Source organism: Equus quagga, chromosome 7 (assembly GCF_021613505.1).
Source record: "Equus quagga isolate Etosha38 chromosome 7, UCLA_HA_Equagga_1.0, whole genome shotgun sequence".
Classification (NCBI taxonomy): domain Eukaryota; kingdom Metazoa; phylum Chordata; class Mammalia; order Perissodactyla; family Equidae; genus Equus; species Equus quagga.
The window spans coordinates 80,684,932-80,703,854 of NC_060273.1; the positions used below are offsets into that span (position 1 = coordinate 80,684,932).

Sequence of the window (18,923 nt, forward strand, 5' to 3'; positions counted from 1 at the left end):
GAAAGGCAGCAGGTAAGTGTCGCTTGTACACAGGCAGGGGGACTGCATTAGTTCCCCTGCAGCCTATTTGATGAGATGTGGCTGAGGATTTGGAAAGCAGATGGGGAGTGGGAGGCAAGGCCAGCCTTCTGCTTCCTGTCCTGTCCCCGACACAGGTCTGGTTCCCTTCTTTCTGCTCCCTCCCTCCCCTCTGGGAAAACCCAACAGACTGGTACTGGAACCAGTTCTCAAGGGGTGGGGACAGAAGCAGACGCCAAGGGACACCCACAGGGTCGATGTGGGAACACAGGATGTAGAAATGATGGAATGGAGGCCAGAAGGGCTGTCTTAAGGGACTGACAGCAGTGGGCATGGTAGGGGGCATGGGAGTGCAGAGACGCCGCTGGGTGCACGCCCCGGGGTGGTCAGTGCAGAACTTCACTTCCCTTGGGGAGGCCCTGGTAAAAAGAACGCTGATTCAGCAAGTCTGGGGCATGAGCAGGCAATCCCTATTTTTAAGAAGCCCTCTCCTCCCCTACCAAGGTGATTGTGACCTAGGTGGCCCCACGACCTTCCTTTTGAGAATGCCTCAACGCTGCCCGGCTGCCTGGCCTTATATTCTCAGGCCCCTCAGCTGTCTCTCACCATCTTGGCCCTGTATTAAGACGTGGATAAGCACATCCCGTCTGATAGACCAGAGGCGGCGGGGCTGTCGGGTGGGCCGCACAGCATCGCGCGGCCGCCAGGGGTCGCCAGAGGCCTCGGCTCGCGCGCCAGGGCTCCTCCGCCCGCGGACGCCGCGCCCGAGCCAGCGAGCGGAGCCAGAGCGCTGCGGGCTCACAAAGCGGCCGGACGCGCGGCGGCGGGTGGCGGGAGCGCAGGGGAGCGAGCCGACCGATCTCAGCCCTCTCCGCGACCGCGCCACAGGAGCTCGAGCAACTCGGACGCGGGGACCCAGGCCGGCGCCCAAGGTACGTGCCCGCGGAACCCCGCGCCCCAACTTGGCGTAGTTGGGATCTCCCCGCGGCCACCGGGGGGCTGGCAGGGTCAGGGCCTGGGGGTATCTCCGCGCGCCCCTCTTTCCAAGGCGGCGGGGCGGGCGAGGGGAGACCCTCAGCTGCAGGTGCTGCCCCTCCACTTCCCATTCTGCCAGAGGCTGGACTGCTGCTGGGAGCCCTGTTCCCCCCTCCCTACCCCAAGCTCTAGGCACCATCCATGGGAGTGCGGCTTGCGGATTGAGGGCTCCTCGTTTTGGGGGACGGGTACCAAAGACCCTGATCCGAGAGTAGCAGTCTGTGGGGCACCCGGAGAATAGGCGACGGGGGTCCTCTATAGTTTAATAGCACCCCATAATTGGTGACGCAGCCTCCTCATTTGTAACGGAGCTCCCTATTCGTGAGAGGGGCCCCTAGGTCTCTAGATCGGCCCCAGGTGTGCGAGGGATGACCCTGTCTCCGCAGTCAGAGCCCCCGCCCCGACAGCTGGGGCCGGTCGCGGAGGCGCCCAGACCGCGGTGCTGGCGAGGGGCTCGCGTGGTGCCGCCCTCCCGGCTGACTGTCCCCGTGCTCCCGGCCCCGCAGATGCCAGCGATCGCGGTGCTCGCCGCGGCCGCCGCGGCGTGGTGCTTCCTCCAGGTCGAGAGCCGGCACCTGGACGCACTCGCTGGAGGCGCGGGCCCCAACAACGGCAATTTCCTAGACAATGACCAGTGGCTGAGCACCGTTTCCCAGTACGACCGGGACAAGTACTGGAACCGCTTTCGAGACGTGAGTAGCGCCGCCTGGCCCAGTGGGGCGGGGGAGCCCCTCTGAGAGGGGGCCTCTGACCTGGGTGGGGAGCGGACTGGTGCAGACCTCTCAAGGCCAGGTCTGGCCGGGGTTCCTGGGCTGCGTCTTGCCTGAGAGTAACTTTAAAGAGAACTTCGAAGGCTTGATGCTCTTGCCTGTTACCTGTGGTCCAGGTGTGTGTATTTGTAGGTGGGAGGAGGTGACTGTACTAAATGGAATGAACAGGAGCAGCTGCGGAGAGAGAGGCTCCATAAGCTTCTGAGTTCCTCTAAGGTTCATGGTTGACTTTGCCCAGCCCCTAGATAACCCCCTTGGGGCATCAGTGATTCAGGCCATCTTAAGAGTGCGCCGAAGAAACCCTACTGCAGGGGCTAGGTTTGGGTGAGCCCAGCTCATTTACTAGGGACCTAGGAGTTCCAGGTGTGAGAGGAGGTTTGCAGGGTCATGGCAATGGGCCTGATAAAATGTGGGGGAGCATGGTGGTTTTGGCCCTTGGCATCCTTAGGGGAAGGGAAAGGGAGCAGGCAGCTCATGGAGTTGGTCCTCTGTCCTGAAGGGGAGCGGAGCGGGCAGAAGATTTCTCTTTTGGGAGAGCGGGGGAGGGGAGAAAGTTATTCCTGGGCACCCGGAGGCACACCTGCTGCCTGTTTCTGCCCCGAGGCTGGCTGTTGCTCCCCAGGTAGGCCCTAGAGGATGGGTATGCCCGAGAGGCACCTGGCATAGTCTTTCCAGCAGATGGCATCCCCTCTGTGCTGTGGGAGCTGCTGCCAGCTCTTTCAAAGGCTGCCCCAGGGGCTGGGGCCTTGCCCTTCTGGGGGGCTAGGAGAAAATTTTTATGATACTTAACATTAGGAGTTCCTGCCCTTGTGAGACCCGTACCTCAGAGTCTCTGTTCTCGTCACAGGGCATGGGCTCTTTAGGTGGGAGACGGGTGGGAGTTGCCCTCCTTCGCTGTCTTCCTCTTAACCCCATTCCCAGTTTCCCCAGCCTTTGGTGGGGAGAGTCTGAGGGCTCCAGTGAATCCAGATGTTCTCTGGTACTTGCTAAAGAGCACCTCTCCAGATCCTGCTCTAGAGGAGCGGGTACACCCAGTCTTGAGTGGGGGCCTACTTATCTCTGCGCTCTCTGTCCTCCTCCCCCTCTGTCTAGTTGACGGTGGGCTGCTTCTCTTTGAAAGAGGCGTTCAAACACTTTCAGTGAACTTCCACAGTTATGTGGGGCCTTACTTTTGCAGCAGATTCCCTTGCCCCCACCCCCGCCCCCATCCCCCAGCCCCACCATGACATTCCTGCCATGCCTCCTTGCTGTCCTGCTCTGTTAACCACCTTCGGTCCCCTTTCTGTTCAGCTCTGAGGACCCCTGCACTGTTTACCTTTGCCTATGGCTGAAAAAGATGCCCAAACTGTAAAGGCTCCATTCATGGACTCACATGGGGTAGAAATAATTTTGCTTTGTTTTTTTAACATTATATTTTAGATAGAGTTGAGGAACAGGGCAGGTGCTTAACTCTGCTAGACGCGGGAGAATCGGGCCAGGTGTAGAGGTGAAGGGCCATCTTTGCAGACACCTTGGTTCGCGTGGCAGCTGGGGCGAATTGAAAGCATCTGTGCTTGTTGGTCTTCCGGGTGTAGAAAGGTTTACTGTGCTTTCGTGCCTGTGCAAGGTTTTCTAGTCTCAGTGTGTCATAAGCATGACATTATTCTTACTTCACATTCAGCTTTAAATTTTTAAAAATTGAGCTTCTCTTCATTCCTTGTTTTTCTTGCGAATGTTGACATTTTTTATCCCTAGAAGAGTGTTTTTCCAAACCTGACTGATCACGAAGCTTACCTGGGGTGCTTCTAAAATTATAGCGCCCAGACTCCTCCCCTGGAGATTCTGATCCCATATTTCTGGACTGAGTGCTGGGAAATCCACATTTTAAAGAAACATATGAGGTAATTCTTATGGTGTTTAGGAAATACTACCTTAAATATTGTAAAAATGTCCAAAACTTAACTCCAAAAAGTGAAAAGCTTCCATGTTCAAATATACTACTTTTTTTGTTTCTGGAGCAATTTTAGGTGTTAAACTAATATTTTTAGCAGCATGTATTCTTTAAAAATGGTAATTTAATCTAGCATAGCATTAAAAGACATCTGAAAATGTTAAAAAATCCCAAACATCTTCAGCCATCAACCATTTTATATGCTTTTTATGTGCTTCATGGAATCTTCTAATGTTAGCCATGGCTCCGACATAACTTAATGCCATTAATCTCTTTAAAGTGTTGTGAAACTCAAACTAGATGCTTTTTAAGGCCAAGTCCGAGAGTCTTCAGTTGGTTCATTTACTTGGAATAACCACAAAGCCTGGGTCCCCTGAGACCAAGGAGTAGAAGGTTCCTTCCTGTAGAAACGAGCTGCTCAGTGGACGGTGGACAAAGCCCCAGCTACTGCTGCCATTTCTCAGGCAGCTGACCGTCTTCCCTGAGCCAGGCCTTCCTTGAGGATGACAAAGCTCCACATGTTTTGCTATTATTTTAGATGTTTTGTTGAAGCCACTGATAGCTTTGAGAGGCTGTGCCCTGAGATTATTGTTATCATGCTTGTCAATTTTTGAAAGTCATTGTGAGGGAAAACTTCTTGCTTTTCTCCCAACTTATCACTTTTTTGCACTTGGGGGAGAGACACTTAGAAGTGATTTTTGAACATGTGAAAGTGAAAACTGAGGGCTCCTTTTATGGAGTTGATGATATTCAGTGGTGGTTGTTACTGGGCTAATATTGAAAGGGAAATGATGGCAGGCTGTGTGCTCCATGCTCCCTTGCCTGTTGCGTGTGCTATGACATTGCCAGAGACGACCTTACAGCCTCTACTTACCACTTCAAAGTGGTCCTATTGCTCCTGGTACACACAAAATTGCTATCTCCTTTCCAGAAGTAAAACTTTCACAACTACTCTATGGCTTGTTGCCTGGAGTGATGGATCCAGGAGAGATGTAACAGCATTCGTAAGTTTGCTTCTAAATGTATCAGTGGGCTGTTAGTTTGGTCATTATTCTTTTATAAAGCCTAGCAACTGGGGGGCTGGCCCTGTGGCCGAGTGGTTAAGTTTGCGTGTTCTGCTTCGGTGGCCTGGGGTTTTGCTGGTTCAGATCCTGGGCGTGGACATGGCACCACTTGTGAGGCCACATTGAGGTGGCATCCCATGTGCCACAACTAGAAGGACCCACAACTAAAATACGCAACTATGTACTGGGGGGATTTGGAGAGAGAAAGCAGAAAAAAAAAAAAAAAAAGATTGGCAACAGTTGTTAGCTCAGGTACCAATCTTTAAAAAAAACTAGCAATTGGGATGTTTTAGTCAGATGGAGGCCCAGACTTTTGCCCAAATACAGTATTTAGAAGGAGAAGATGAAGGCAGATGTTTATATTAAGTTCTACGATAGTTTCCCACCCCTAGCTGTCATGCATTTAACTCCTCTGTGGCTTGCATTTGAGGAGTGAAGATGCCACAACCACTCTCCTGATTTTTTTTCTGAATCTGATTTGGCTTTCCATAACCATTACTGTCAGGAAATTTTCCTCTGTTCATTCTTATATGCATTTGTATGTTTATTCATCCCAACAAATATTTGACTTCTACCATGTGCTAGGCAATGGACTATGGGGTGAGCAAGATAAATCTCTCAGGTAATCTTTTGTCTGGATGAAATCCTTTAACTTATGCTGTCACACATTTTTTTTATTCTGTTTTCTTTTTGAAAAAAATGAATTTTCTTATAAAGGTAATACATGCTGGTTGTAATTAAAAAATGAAAACATCGGAGAAATAGGTAATACCTCACATCAAGCACTTGGTGTGCCAGACATTGTTTAAGGTACTTTCCATGTATTATCTTATCTAATATTCATAATAATCCCCAGAGAGAAGTACTATTATTATCCCCCATTTACTGGGAGATGAAGTCTCTCGCCCACAGTTGCAGAGCTGGGTTGCGGAGGAGCTTGGCCTGGAACCGGGTGGGCTGCCTCCAGACTCTCCCTGAGCACTGCAGCCGGTCAACAGCCAAGTGGATGTGGGGTGTGAGCGTCCCCTGATAGCACATTGCAGGTCTTTCCTGCTTCATGTCTGAGGGCAGTCAGTGAAGAACCTTAGGTTGAGACAAAGTGGAGTGGGAAGCCAGGTGGACACAGCTCATTGCAGGGATCACACTAAGACTTATCTTCTGCTAATAATGAGCTTCTGATTTGACTAAAATAATATTGTTGCTTACACCAAACATGACATTTTCTTTCTTTTGCACACATGAAACCAGCCCTGAAATTTAACTCCAGGATAATTACCTTCAGCAGGCCCGAAGAATCAGAAGTGTTGCCTTGGCTGGCATTTATCTTACTCCGGAGTGACCTGAGTTTGTAATTCTAATGAGACCACAAGGACCGGCCCATGTTCTTTTTCCTTCTGGTGCACACTCTGGCGCATTTGGTGGTCTCTGTAGCAGAACTGGGATGGCAGTGAGCATCAGATCTGCTCATTTGATCTCAATATCCAGCTATAATGAGTTCCAAGGGCAAGTGGGGCTTACTGATAGAGAAGAGTGCCTGGCTCAGTTGGTGGGGTTGGTGACAAGAGAGGTGGTATGGCTTAGTAGATCAGTCATTAATCTGTCACCACAGAAGCGCAGCTTGTAATAGAGAGTAGCAGAAAATCATTTTGATTAAACAGGTTCAAGGAGACTTAAATGAGTTTGTGATCCTGACTCTCTTTAATGAACCCGCTATCTTCAATCCCCTGTACTAGATGACCACTGATAGAAACAATTATTTCACAGGAATCGTTATAAGGGGACAGTCAGAAAGTTGATAGGCCTAACACCATTCTTGTATTCTCTGTCCTTACCTTCAGTTTGTTCTTGCCAGAGAAAACGTAGTTCTTGCCTGGCAAGGATGGCAGAGCTTCTTGCTCCAGTTGACGTTCCCAGGTTGAGTTCCCCTGCCTCTCCTGGTCTTCCCCCAACCCGGCTGCACAGCATGTCAGCTGAACTGGATTTGCTGGGAGGCTAAGTACTCCCCTCTATGCTCATGAGATTGTTGCAAAAGCAAGAAGTGGTCCCAAATGGATCCTGGGACCTGTAATACTCCCCTAGAGGAGTGGGACCTAATCATTAGCTCAACTGTTTTATCTTGCTTAGGGAGACAATGTTAGCAATTAAATATTTTATAATAAGTCATTTCTTATTCAGTTACTCAATATAATATATTTCAAACCAAGCCCACTCAATATCTAAATTTGAACACCTTCAGGATGCCTCATTTTCCCTTTCCTCTGGTGAGGTGACTTTATATGTTCCTTAGGAAAGTCCTTGGACTCACACTCACACTTGGTCTCATCTCCCCAGATGAGATAATTACAAACAAATTTCCTGTAAGAGATTACATAATTTGCCCAAGATTGCAAATATTTTTTCACCATGTTTCGTTCAATATAAGATACCATCAATCCTAAGATGCAACATTTTGTACGCTACAAAGAAAGAAGATAATGCCCAGATGAAGAGTTTAATAGCTTCCTGGATACAGCTGGGACCCCAGAGGACCACCCCCTCGGTATAGAGGTAAAGAAGAAATAAACCCACTGTGCAGAAAGGGAGCCATGGCAAGGTGACTCATGTGTCTCCACCGTGGCACTGGCAGATGGAGGGAGAAAACAGACTCCGAGCAAGTGAGCAGGTTGATTCTTGCAGGATTCTGGTCTAAATGCACTCTGCCATTGCGGCCTCTCCAAGCCTTAGATGGTTAGTTTAATTTAAAGTAGTCTCAGGTTGTTTGGCCTCTCCGAATCCTTGACTTCTCATTTGTTAGGTGGGATAATAACTCTCTACTGGTGAGGACTAAAGATTGCAAGTGACTGAACCTAGTCCAAGGTGGCTTAAATGGAAAGGAAAACTTACTTGTGTAACTGAAAATTCTGATAAGCCATGGCTTTAGGTAAGGCCAGGTCTGGGGGCTCAGGTTCCATCATGGGACTTGGGCGGTGTGTCTGGCATTTCCCCTCCTCTGCACCCCTCCCATCTCTGGCTTTCTTCCCCTATGTTGGTTTTGTTCTCAGGCTGATTATTTCCACATGGTGACTCATGGCAGCTACAAATTTATGTCGCTGTGTAGTTTTTATGTTTTAGTAGTGTCATGAAAGTCCCAGAATTGACATTTGTCAAATTTACCTGTTTTATGCACCCATCCCCCAATCAATCACTTTGGCCAAGTTGGTAGAATATGCTGATCATCCAGGCTGGGTACATGCCCAACCCTGGGGCTAGGGCTGGGGCTGGGATCTGGGGATAGAGTGGTGGTGGGGCTCCAGTCAAAGGGGAGTAGAAGGGTAGTTCCTTAAGGGGAAGTGGGTATCCACTATGTTGACCAACCTCACAGGGTCAGCATGAAGAGTAAATTGATTAATGCATACAAAGCTCTTTGCAAAGTGTCTGGCTTAATAAATACTCAAGAAGTGGAGGCTATTATTTTTACTAATATTATCAACTCCTATAACAGTTTTATACATTATTCCTCAATTTATCAGTGTATATATTTATATTTTAGCTTCTTTAATCATTGGATGCTTCCTGAAGTAAGAGCCTGAGTCTTACCATGCCTTGCACACAGTAGGTGGTCAGTAAGCATTTTGTTGAATTGTTACCTAAGCACACCTCTTGATGAATTCCTGGTGAAAGAAAGCCTAAAGGAGAATTATAGGCACATGTGCTTTTATAGTTTTTTGGTAGGTGGAAATTCTACATCACATACACGTTGAAAAACATTTTTTTTTTTTGGTCTAACCCATATCTCTAAGCCAGGACCTCACAACTTTATCACCCCTTTTACAATCCACTATTGTATAGAGCTTGGTGTCCCCAGACCTTTGCCATTGAGCCCAGCACAGAAGGCTGCTCAGTGAATGTTTGAATTTGAGTGAATGAATGAATAAGTGAACTATCTAGGACTTTCCACACCTGCAGGAGGTTCTTTTCGGAGAGCTGGCCCCAGTGAGTCATGCTAGCTTGGGACGTGTGTATCTCATTCCATTAGTAATTGACAATGATGATGGAAACCAGCAGATGGGCTTGCTGTTGAGAGGCGAGGAACTGACAGGGAAACTCAGCCTCCTCACAATTAGGGCACAATTCCTGAACCCGTGAAAATCTCTTGAGTCTGAGTCACATCATGGTGAAGAACCCCCTCTTAACCTGAGTTCATATTCCAGTCTTGCCAAATATAAGCTTGGGTCTTGGTGAGAGCATCAGTTTCCCCACCTGTAAAACTGCGGTGACCCTATCTATTCTGTGGGGTTTTGAGGAGGACCGAGTGAGCTCATGGCACAAAGTAGATGTTCATGATCTTTCAGTGGCTCGTGTACTGTTCTGATTTCCTTTCCGAGGGTCACTCATCTTAACTTCTGCCCTGTGAGCGTGAGTGAGTTGTTAGCATACAGCTATAGACATTGCTTTCTGTCTCACGTCTTAGAGGAATGTTGGGGAAATTTGTTCTGTTATCCTTGAGCCTGTCTCGCTCCATTCCTTGCCAGTCTAGAAGGCTATGTGAAGTTCCATATGGTCCATTCTCTGTTGTTTTCCAGTTGCAGCTCCTGGCACAGAAGACCTTCCCTTCATATTTCACATTGTCACTAGACCTCTCCTGAAACTGGCAAGTCTCATCACAGTGTATCTGGGAGGGGGTTTGTGTCCAGCTAGGCCTGAAATCCTAGTTTTGTGCAGGGCCCCCCAGGGAACCCATTATGCCAACTAAGCCCTAATTGGTATCACTTTTAATGTTCAGCTCTGATCCAGTTGCCTCCAGCCCATCTGAAAAAGTAAAAACCTCAGCTTGTCCTGCAGAGTTGTCCCAGGCTGGCTTTGGGGTGGATGGGGTCCTGCACTGCTGTCCTCAAGGAACCTCCCATAGGGTCTAGTAGATGCTTCTTGTTGGTGTTCAGGAGTCCTCATGTTCCAGGTCTGACTTTATGAACGACTAGGAAAATACTGGTAGGATTGGCCAGGCCTTTGTTCCTTCTTGCCACAGATCCGACTCTTCAGTTCCAGGTCATTACAGGCCATCGGAGGACCTGTAATTCGCCACAACTGAAGCATGTTGGCCATGGTTTAGGAAAACCCAAACAATAGCAAATAGTTAATGCAGGGCGTGGTGGTTTTTTTGGTGCAAAAATGTTCTCCAAATGCCAGCTATGTGCCAGGCCTTTGCTAGGTGCTGGGTGAACAAGATAGACGCAATATTTACCCTTCTGGAGTTTACAGTCTGGCGTGGCTGACAGAAAAACAATCACAAAATGATCATTCAGGTGTAGTTGAGCAAAATGCTACAACGTGGAGGTACAGATGCTCTGAGAATATGTAATGGGGAGGTGAACGGGTTAATTAATTTTTTTGGTCAGAAAATGCTTCCCTAGGAAAGGCATTGGACTGAGACGTGCAGGATGACAGGAGTGAGCCAGGTGACGAGAGGAGGTGCTTGTGTCCCAGGCAGCGAGTGGGAAGAGCGAATCCAAAGGTCTTGAAATGGGAAAGACCTTGATGTGTTTCCATCAGATGTGTCTGCCCTAGGATTCGCTTAAGTAGTAAGCTCTCTCCTAGTTTATTTAAAAAGCATGCTTTTCACATTCTCAATTTAACACATATTTTGGGGCAGGGGGATGAGTCATCTGTGACAGTGAGGTACATAGATGGGCTAAGTAGTTGGCGGAAGGATGGTGTATTCTTTTGTGTCTCCTCTTTGTACCTTTCTGTGCTGTCTTTGACAGCCATCACTCTTTCAAAAAATTCTTTCTCCTCTAGTGTCTTCGGCCCGTTAGTTTCTCTTTCTCCCTGTGGTCAAGTGTCCTGGGCTATAGAGCTCCTACGATTCCTGCTGCTGTTTTGAAATAAGGGTGTCATAGAGTTTCTTGGAAGGAGTGATGATTTGTGCAGTTTCTGTTTCAGAAATGAGACTGGTCTATATGGGCTGCCCCTTGTCCTCCTCCCCGGTCCTGTCCCCGCTACCCTTGCTGAGAAGCAACCAGGTGCTAGGCTGTGAGGCTAAACATGAAAACCAAGATTTTCATCCTCCAAGGTCAGAGTTTAGGAGGAGAGACAGACACGCATCCAGCTCCTTCCGCGCCACGTGGGAGTGCCTAATAGTATGTGGCATTTCATAGACCCTGGGTCTGAGCCTCCCAACATCCCTGGGAGGAGGAGCAAGGGTGCATTCACAGACTAGTGACATGAATTTCTGGGAATTCTCCTGAAAGATAATGCTACCGTCCAAATTAACTTGATTGGGTTACTTTTCTTATGATTCTGTGCAAATATGTCCTTCAGGAGACCCTCTGCTTTGATCTTTTAAGACGAACTTTCCTTTGGCACAACAGGGAAGGGAGGAAGGAAGAACATATTATACAACTATTTGTAATAATTTGCAAACTCTTCCTGTGTGATATGCAGCACATCACACTACAGAGGGCACTGTCAACATTGCCCAGTGGAATTACGTGGTTGGTGAGCAGGCATTTATGCAAAGTCGGTCAGCACCTGTGATTGGAGCAGGGCAGCGGAACTCGCCGCAGGTGTTCCAGGCCATCTTTGCACAGATTAAATATGGAGAAAACGTACGCAGAGAGCAGCAGCTTCCACTTTTCTGTTTCAGCTGCACCCTTCCTGGCCCACCATATAGATGGAATCACTCTCATTCAGTTCTAAGAAATGCCAGGCCGAGTTGCAGATGAGCAGTCATGGCCAAGGCAAAAAGGAAGATGCCCAGAGCAAGATGCTAGAGCAGGGGCTCTTAGACTTACGTCTTTATAATCTTGAAAAAATCACTGGCAGGCCTTGTTTAAAATGCAGATCTCAGCCTCTTAGTCCAAAGCACAATCTAATAGGTCAAGGGTGGCACCCAGGAGCCTGTGTTTTAAACAAGCAGCCCGAGTAATTCTGATGCACGTGGTTCTCAAACTTTACTTTCAGAAAAATCCTGAAGAATTATTATTCATCCCAAATAGAAACACCATTAGCTCCAATGAATAATAAAATTTTAGACAAAATGAGCATTTTATTTTGAAGACATAGAGTAAATTATTATGAATGCTGTATTTTCCCCTTATGCCAACAGGGCTACCGTTGGCATCAATAGAAGGAAAGGTCTTGCTTTCCAATGTGTGTATCTGCCTGGGTCTCAGTCACAGCTATTGTCATGAGGTGTTCCTGGAGCGGAATAACATTTGACTCCCGACTGGCTTCTAGGGTTAGGGACGCTTGTGCATGTGAGAACAGTGGAATCAATGTGGGACCTTCTACGTGATGAAGTCCTGGGTGATCATCTCAGCAAGTCTTCCTGTCTCCATAGGGACCTGATCCCAGCCAACGCTGGTCTGACTGTGCATCTTCCTTAGCAGAATTGATATGTTTTGTGCACAGATGAACTGGAAGAAATTGACTCTGACATTGGCTTTAATTTATAGAGAAATGGGTATTGAAGCTGAAGTGGTGCTAAGAGTAGGCAATAGACAAGGAATGGTGGAGGTAATAAGGAGTGTTTGCTGTCAGGAAGTGTGCAATATGCAGAGTTGCAGATACTGGAAGTTGGAAGCACAGAGAAGGTCTGAGGGATATGGGCCAGACAATGCCACTATGTGAAATTCTCTTCTTGGTATATTAAGTCCTTTTGCTTGGTTGGCCAGATAATTTTGGAAAGATCAGAGGACAACAAAAGCAAAGACTTGTCAAAGTTTAGAAAATTTATGAGGATCAACACGGCAGTATTCTTTGTTCTGAAGCCATTCCATTGCCCACTGAACAAATTCTGAAACTTTGCTTTAGTCCACGTTGCTGAATTTCCCCTAATTAATGGTATCTGAGATTGATAAACCTATTCCTAAAAGGGAGAAAATAGTTAAATGTATTGAACAGACTTGTGTGGCTATTTGGGGTGTTTCCATAGCCCCATTGTTAAGGGACAATTGGCTAGTTTCTAGGTCTTTCTGTGCTCATTGGACATGCTGACTCTTGACTTTGGTGGGGTTGGTTGGTTGGTTGGTGTCCAGCACTTTCATCAGGCCGAGGCATCACTTCCCATCTGAGCCAGCTAGGCTTGCTGTGACTCTGGACCTGGTCTGTAACCTTTGATCAGCCACCTTGAATGAGGCCTGTGTCACTTTCAGTGAATGAGAGAATGAAAATGCTATCCATGGTAAAGATAAAACAATGCTGTCTTTACTGGTGTCCAATAAATTGTGTGAATTTTTTTGTGTGACTGAGTTGGTGGTTTAAAAAATTCTTCCCACCTCAGAAAGACCTTTGCATGTGTTTTAAAAAATGTTTTTTGGGGCTAGCCTGGTGGCGCAGTGGTTAAGTTTGCACGTTTCGCTTCGGTGGCCTGGGGTTTGCTGGTTCCGATCCTGGGTGCGGACCTATGCACTGCTTATCAAGCCATGCTGTGGCAGGCAACTCACATATAAAAGAGAGGAAGATGGGCATGGATGTTCGCTCAGGGCCAATCTTCCTCAGCCAAAAAAAAAAGAAGAGGATTGGTGGCAGATGTTAGCTCAGGGCTAATCTTCCTCAAAAGAAAATTTTTCTTTTGTTTCTTTCCATGGTCTTCCTGGACCTAGCTCCTTGCCTCTTTAGTAACCAGATCCTGGCACACAGATTCAGTAGTTCTGTTTGTTTGTTTGTTCATGTATTCATACATTCATACGGCAGATACTTATTGGCTAGGCTACTATATACCAGGCACTCTGCTGGGTACTTAGGATGTAGCAGGGAGCAAAACAAGCCTGATTCCTGTCCTCTGGAGTCCACAGGCTTCTTGTCTGAGATGAACTGATGAAGATGGGGTGCTTGGCAGTCAGGGAATCCTGTTGGGGGTTATCTGCAAAGGAGAAGCCCTGGTCTGCAAAGGAACCAGAACAGTCTGGCAAGGTGGACATCCAGAGGTGTTGTGACCTGGGCTGTGTCTCTGTGGGAAAGTAGTGTAAGCATTCATCTCTGAATCTGTCTGGTGGTCAAGTAACTTTAGCTCACCTCCACTCTTACTGACATGCCTGGGTGGCCTCTGCTATTTTGCCCGAGTTTAGAGACTCCGACACTATCAACAGAAGGGTACCGGTCCGTGCAATGGAGGTGGAGCATTTAGAAGAGACAGAACATGATGTGTATGAATGCTGAAGTGTGGTGACTTTAGCCTTGTCAGGGCTCCAAGTCAAGGCCTGTGAGAGTGGGGAGATAATCATGGAAAAGATTCCTTGTCGTCAGCAGCCCTGGGTGGGTTGGGAGTATGTTTTGTACTAATCATAAACATACTACGATGAGCTTTCACAAAGTGAACACACCCATACAACCAGCACCCAGATCAGGAGACAGAGTATTATCATCACTGAGAAGTCCATCTTGTGTCCCTTGCGGTCACTACCTGTCCCCCTCCCAGGTAAGAACCCTCCTGACTTCTAATGCTATATATTAGTTTTGCCTGTTTTTGTACTTTTATAATGGAATCATAAGGATGTATTTTTTGTGTCTGTCTTCTTTTCCTCAACATTAAATTTGTGATACATTGTTGTGTGTGGCTGTAATTTGTTCCTTCTCATTGCTGTGTGAGTATTCCATAATTTATTTACCTGTTGTATTGTTGAGGGACATTTGGTAGTTTCCAGGTTTTGGCTATTACATAATAGCACTTTCTTGGGTGTGTCTTTTGGTGAACCTATGTATGCCTCTTTTTGGGTACATATCTAGGTGTGGAATCCATTGATCATTAGGTAGATGAATGCTCGGCTTTCAGAGATGCAGTTAAATAGTTTCCCAGAGTGATTGTGCCAGTTGTTCTCTCAACACTAGCATCTGAAAGTTCACAGGGAGCAACATTTTTGTTTTATTGATTGTAGGATTTTAAAAAATTTCTCAATCTAACTCATAATCCAATTTAACCAAAACATTTTGAGCACCTGTTACATACCAGACACTTGCCTCCCCTTATGGAGCCTACGTTCTAGTGGAGGGACAGAAACAGTACACAGATTACGATACAACAGTTGGTTGTAAGTTCTATGGACAAAAATAAAGGAGAGTAACTTCATTGGGAAAAGATAGTCTCTTCAATAAATGGAGTTGGGAAAACTGGGTAATCACATGCAAAAGCTTGAAATTGGGTCCCTATCTTACACCACACACAAAAATGAACTTGAAATGGCTTAAGGACTTAAATGTAAGATCTGAAACTGTAAAACTCCTAGAAGGAAACATAGGAAAGAAGCTCCTTGACTTTGGTCTTGGCAGTGATCTTTTGGATATGACACCAAAAGCACAAACAACAAAAGCAAAAATAAACAAGTGGGACTGCATCAAACTGAAAAGCTTCTGCATAACAAAACAAACAATCACAAAATGAAGAGGCAACTTATGCTATGGGAGAAAATATTGGCAAACCATCTATCTGCTAAGGGGTTAAGATCCAAATTATATACAGAACTCATGCAACTCAATAGCAAAAAAACAATCCAATTAAAAAATGAGCAAAGGGCCTGAATAGACATTTTTCCAAAGAAGATATACAAATGGCCAACAGGTATGTGAAAAGATGCGCACATCACTAATCATCAGGGAAATGCAAATCAAAACCACAGTGAGATATCACCTCACACCTGTTGGAATGGCTGTCATCAAAAAGACAGAAATAATAAGTGTTGGCAAGGATGTGGAGAAAAGGGAACCCTTGTACACTGTTGGTAGGAATATAAATTGGTGCAGCCACTATGGAAAACAGTATGGAGATTCCTCAAAAAATTAAAAATCAAACTATCATATGATCCAGCTATCCTACTTCTGAGTATATATCTGAAGGAAATGGAATTACTGTCTTGAAGAGATATCTGTAGCCTTGTGTTCATTGCAGCATCATTCATGATAATCAAGACATGGAAACAACCTAAGTGCCCATAGATGAATGAATGGATAAAGAAAGTGTGGTATATATACACAGTGGAATATTATTCAACCAAAAAAAAAGAAATCTTGCCATTTGTGACAATATGGATGAGCCTTGAGGGCATTATACTAAGTGAAATAAGTCAGGCAGAGAAATACAGCTACTGTATGATCTCATTTATGTGGAATCTAAAAAAGCCAAACTCATAGTAAGACGAAGTAGATTGATGTTTTCCAGGAGGTGGGAGGAATGAAGAGATGTTGGACGAGGGGTAGAAACTTCCATTTATAAGACAAACAGTTTCTGGGGCTCTAATGTACAGCATGGTGACTGTAATTAACAATACTGTACATGTTGTGCACTTGAAAGTTGTTAAGAGAGTAGATCTTAAATGTTCTCACCATAACAACAACAGCAACATCAAAATGGTAATTATGTGAAGTGATCGATGTGTTAACTAATCTCAGTGTGGTAATCATTTTGTAATACAGTCATGTGTCATTTAATGATGGGGATATTTCTAAGAAATGTGACATTTAGGTGATTTGGTCGTTGTGCAACATTGTAGAGTGTTCTTACACAAACCTAGATGGCATAGCCTAGTACACACACTTAGGCTATATGGTACCAACCTTACGGACCACCATCATATATGCGGTCCATCATTGATCAAAATGTGCATGTTACATGGCGCATGACTATATGTAGATGTATCAAATCATCACATTGTGCACCTTACACTTACATGATGTTATATGTTAATTATATATCCACAAAGCTGTAAAAAATAGAATAAAGGGACTATGGAGGGGATGTATTCTCTAGCTGTGGTTTTATTGTTATACTTTTGCTTTAAATTGTTCTTTTCCCGATTTATAGAAATAGATGATTCAAAAAGAGAATTTATAAGACGCAGAAAAAGAGAAATCACTTTCCTTTCATATGCAGTCACTGTTAACACCTTTTTTGGGTCTATTTGCTTCCAGAAGACTTTTTAATGCCAAAGTTTTTATTTTCATGGTTGATATCATGCTGTTTATATGATGTGGTGTTCTCTCTCTTTTCATTTAATGACATGGCATAAACAGTATAGTATGATGCTATTCTTTGTAAATGACATTTTAATGGTGTATATTAGTCTAGTGAATGTATATATTATAATATACCAAACTAAAATATCTGGCAGTAGACAATTGGTTGTTTCTACTTTTCCTTTTTCTAAATAATTGCATGATAAATATTTTGACCATGTGAGCCTTTTCATGGTTAGAATTATTTTGTGCAGTATGTTTCCAGAGGTAGAAGTACTTGGCATACTGGCATGTGCATTGGTATATCCATTGATGAGTGTTACTACATTGTGCTGACTGCACCCCCAGCATTGTAGAATGTAGGTTTTACTGTACCCTTGCCAGCATTGGCTATTAGTGACTTTTTTGGTAAAGAAGAGGAATGTGGTAGAACATGGCATGCCAAGATATGTGCAAGGACTGAATCAACACAGGTAAGACAATGTGTACAAGAGTCCTGACTGGGAAGAATGATCCCTCTGAACTTTGTCAGGGAAACAGGTGTGAGAGACCAGCAGCTCACTGAGAGTTGGGGAGCAGAAGCCATTGCCCTTCCTCATGTTAGTTCCTGGCCTTGTGAATGCTTTGCAAAGCCTATTCTCTGAAGAGCCCTTTGAACTCATTGTGGAGATATTAATGAATCCCAGCCTCGTTCATAATTAGGAGCAGGAGCAGATGCTCCATGCCAGATTTCAAGTCAAATTGCTGCTGACAGATCCTCTGCTACGTACAACTTATAGATACTTTAATGCCCCTGTGGTGGAGGAGGGGGAGAGGAGATCATTAAAAACAAAGTCCATCCCCGCCATGGCGATAAAGTGGTTTCTCCTGTTGAATGCAGACAAGGCCTGGACCCACATCTCAGCCTTCATTTCTGTTCAAGACATCTACCTGATTTCCATTAGCCAATATTTCCTCCCACCGCTCTCACAGCAGGCCTGTCTGGTGCACTCTCCTCAGAGTAGGCGAGGAGAAGGGTTTCCCCTGGCTGCTGTCTCAGCATCATGAAGAAGATGGAAAACACAACAGTTCTCTGGGTCCGTCAGCTCTTTGGGAGCTCTCTGCAGGCCTAGAGTAGTGATTCCCATCTAGGGAAGATGTTGCCCATGGGGGACATGTGGTATTTGGCAATGTCTAGAGATGTTTTTGGTTGCTGCAACTCGGGCAGCAGGAGGTGGTGAGGTGGGTGGGGTTCTACTGTCATCTAGTGAGTAGAAGCCAGGGATGCTGCTGCACATCCTACCACCCACAGGACACCCTCCTCCATCCCAATGTCAATAGTGTCAATATTGAGAAATACTGGCCTAGAGATACGTTTTTTTCTTTTATGATTATTTTTTGATGGAAGGGGTAGTCTAGGCGGATGAAGTTGAGAGAGGAGGGCATATGATGAGCCATTGTTTCCATCATTCATTTAAGAAATAAACTTGCCAGGTACTGTCCTGGGCTCTGGGACATAGCCGTTAACAAAACAGACAGAAGTCTCTACCCTCATGGAGCTTACATTCTAGGCTATCCTCTTGTTCCAGATATTTCTTTTCTAGAGCCAAGAGAAGGGAAGATCAATCAAGTAAATACATTATTTTTTATATCCTTGAAATCTGATGCATTATTGCAGCCAATCAGGTATAATAAAGACCCTATGATTTTTATTATTTTTGCCAAGATAAACAGCCACAGGGAGTTTTGGGTGAGATGTTATGTATGTACCTGAGAGTCACAGTAAATTGGTTGTACTGTGGATCAGACAGGCTGTTTGATTTTGTTTCCTGAGAAGTGGGGAAATGCAGCAGAGAAGTATTTCTGTTCCACTAAAGGACTGACAGGCTCCAGATGGATGGGCTGGCTACTCTCCCTTGAATCTTGTTTCACCGCACATCTCAGGTAGCAGCCGTTACTTCCAACTAGATGATCCTTGTTCACAACTCACTCCTTTCTCATATGCTGTGCAGCAAATTTTAACAACCCCCTCCTCTGACTTCTGTAGCAGCAACAGCCAGCACCACACAGCTCCATATTGGAGAATGTATTCCTCACACTGGGTTCTGGTTTTGTCAGTTGGAGGCGCACCTGGATTGTAAGCTCCTGTGTGTCGGGACCTTGGCTCATGCATTCTGGCCTCTCAGAGGCTGCCAGATGTTC

The 18,923-nt window shown here is 45.8% G+C and overlaps 1 protein-coding gene across 2 annotated transcripts in view; it reads left to right on the top strand.

The window, feature by feature from the left end:
- The first annotated feature begins 834 nt into the window (after positions 1–834).
- Positions 835–18,923, top strand: part of SPOCK1 (SPARC (osteonectin), cwcv and kazal like domains proteoglycan 1) — a 477,850-nt gene continuing 459,761 nt past the window's right edge. For both annotated transcript variants that reach the window (XM_046665421.1, XM_046665422.1), the window contains exons 1-2: positions 835–950; positions 1,560–1,745. In XM_046665421.1, coding sequence (XP_046521377.1) covers positions 1,560–1,745 — 186 coding nt within the window. In that variant the 5' untranslated portion in view covers positions 835–950. The remainder of the gene's footprint in view (positions 951–1,559; positions 1,746–18,923) is intronic.